General features: G+C 46.5%; 1 protein-coding gene across 1 annotated transcript in view; it reads right to left on the bottom strand.

Moving 5' to 3' along the window:
• The window catches only part of LOC105553641 (cytochrome c oxidase subunit 5A, mitochondrial-like), a 9,466-nt gene extending 6,687 nt beyond the window's left edge, over nt 1-2,779 (bottom strand). The window contains 1 exon segment of the mRNA XM_011999764.1: nt 2,693-2,779. Coding sequence (XP_011855154.1) covers nt 2,693-2,779 — 87 coding nt within the window.
• Between the last annotated feature and the right edge of the window lie 10 nt (nt 2,780-2,789).

The following is a 2,789-nucleotide window of genomic DNA, read 5'->3' as shown; positions in this document are numbered from 1 at the left end:
GCTCAAGCCGTCTTTCCACCTCAGCCTCTTGAGTAGGCTGGGACAACAGGACTGTGCCTTGCTAATTTTCATGCCTGGCTAAGTTTTGTATTTTTTGTAGAAATGGAATTTCACCATGTTGCTCAGGCTGGTCTCAAACTCCTGAACTCAAGTGATCTGCTCATCCCAGCCTCGCAAAGTGCTGGAATTAGAGGTGTGAACCACCACACCCAGACTAATTTTATCTCTTTTTCAAAGCTCAAGTCAGTTTCTTTGTTTTCCCTTTGGCTTTTTGTTTTCTTTTTTGAGACAGAGTCTCACTGCCACGCCCAGGCTGGAGCACAATGGCGTCGTCTGGCTCACTGCAACATCTGCTTCCTGGGTTCAAGCGATTCTCCTGCCTCAGCCTCCCAAATAGCTGGGATTACAGGTACACACCACCATGCCCAGCTAATTTTTTAATTTTTAGTAGAGGCAGCGTTTCACCACATTGGCAAGGCTGATCTCAAACTCCTGACCTTGTGATCCGCCTGCCTCAGCCTCCCAAGGTGCTGGGATTATAGGCATGAGCCACTGCACCCAGCCTCAAAGAAATAGTTCCTAAGGTGGTAAGATGGAGGTCCGATCTCCACTTTTTCGCTTTCTCTTCCTAGAGTCAACCTAATCGAAGACACCCAGCCATCTAGCACACCTTCCAGCAAATGCAGAAAACACCTACAGGATGTTTAATCTTACCTGTTAAAACAGTCTGATTATTTCATAGACACCACAACCTGAGGGCAGACCACCAAGGCCTCTTTTTTCTCCTTCTACCTTGAGCTTCCAGTATTGGAAACCCCAACCCCATCTGGAAAAACCAGACTGGATCCAAAGACTGACAGTCAGCCCCAGAAGCAGTGGGTCCCTGGAGTCAAGAGAAAGAGAGATTAAAGAGAGAGAGAGAGGAGAGAAGGGAAAGAGAGAGAGAGAGAGAGACAGAGAGAGAGGGAGAGAGAGAGACAGAGACTACAGGAGAGGGGGCTTCTCTGTGAAGGGGATGGGAGAACGAGAGGCTGAGACCTGGCCCCAGTGAGAGAATCTGAGGGAGTAGAAACTGCTAGAAGAAACAGAGGAATCACTCCTGTATCTCCAGTGCTAGAAGCAAAAGGCTGTTTTGTACATTCTTTCAGACTGTGTGAACTTGCCCTCCTGGGTAAGGTCAGGTAGTAAGACTACTTGGGGACAAGTACAGAATTATTTCCTCCTTTTTGGAATATGAATGCAATGTACTAGTCAGGGTGCTGGCTAGAAATAGATGACACATTTATTGGGTTTCACTGAAGAATTTAATAAAGGGACTGTTTTCAGAGGGGTGGGCAGGATTGAGGGACCCATCAAAGGCTAGTAAAGCACCCAGGGATTAAATCTATTACCACCGCAGGCCTGAAGAGACAAGGGAAAGGGGCAGTATCACCATAGACTGGGCAGTCAGAACCGTGGAAAAGAGACAATCTGGCAGTAGCTGTGGCCACAGAGGGTGGTAGGAAACCAATTCCTCTTTCCCTCTTCCCATTACCAGGAGTAGTGCTTCTCTTTGGCCATTCCCAACAAGAAGCCACAGAATAAGGGAGGGCAGTGCATACAGTCCTTGGAAATCATCCTTGTAAGATACAGAGGAGGGCAGAGGAAAGGCAGATTATGGATCTGTGGTGAGAGGATAAACCCAGCATATATAATGCACCACAGTTATAACAGTGATTGTTCTGTACTCTGAATCCCGTAGCACTTATTGCTAAAACCCTCATTTCAATTTTCAACGACCATCTCCTGCGTGCTTCCCAAAAGTACTAGATGCTTGGGCATGATACACAAATTAACCACACATGGCCCCTTTAGGAGCTCAAATCTGGTGGGCCACCTTTGGACACAGAATTTGCTGCTTTATATTGTGTTTTGTCTTTTCTATGGGTGCGGTGGGTGGGTTGGATTTTTATAGATGAAAAGAGCAGAGATGTTTTCAAGTCTGATGTGATGGGAGTTCTACATCAGGCTCCACACAAAATTAGAATCTCAGTCCAGATACTGTGGCAAATGTACTGACACCATAACAGGTTTTGTAACTATCGCATCTGACTCAGATGACGGTGTCGCTCTGCTTCCTACTTTTGTCTGACTCCCATTCTTGTAACCTGACTTTCTCTGCCTGCTCACTGCTGACCCTCTTTGTATGTCTCACTTTCAGATTCCCTGAAAGAGGATGAAATTGGGCCAGTTTATCCTTCTCTGTGCCTACTGGGCAGAGCGCTTCTACAAGCCATCTTAAGTGGCAATGCTTTGTGTCCAGTCTATAGAGGAGCAGCTTTGTCCTGAGTAGCCAGATCACATGAGACAAATACGGCAACTGTCATGAACATCTGTCATTCGCAGCTGCCCGAAATCTTCCAAATAGTCTCTCCTCGTTATCACAGTTCCTCAGTAGAAATCCTGCCTTCTCCATGTGGAACCCCAAACTCCCTTTCCAAGATGTCCTTCTTGTCAGGGTGCATACGAGTGACGTAGATTCTGCTAACTAGATTCAAGCATTTGTTTCAAGATGGAGTTACATGGGGAAGGAGGGAGAGTACAGGGCCTGCATTTTGCAGGTGCAGATCCTGGCAAAGATGGTGTGGTTCTGGAGCTGGTGAAGTGAACCATAGAAACAAAAGAAGCAACGGACATTCACATCTGCACTTACTCTATATCTCAGTTCTAGATAACTTTTTGTTTCCCTGAGGATGAGGACTTCATGGAGAGAAAAGGCTGTCAAAATCGTTGCTGACATCCTGCAGCCA

Source organism: Mandrillus leucophaeus, unplaced genomic scaffold (genome assembly GCF_000951045.1).
Source record: "Mandrillus leucophaeus isolate KB7577 unplaced genomic scaffold, Mleu.le_1.0 Scaffold60, whole genome shotgun sequence".
Lineage (NCBI taxonomy): Eukaryota > Metazoa > Chordata > Mammalia > Primates > Cercopithecidae > Mandrillus > Mandrillus leucophaeus.
This window is presented reverse-complemented; position numbering and strand designations above follow the sequence as displayed.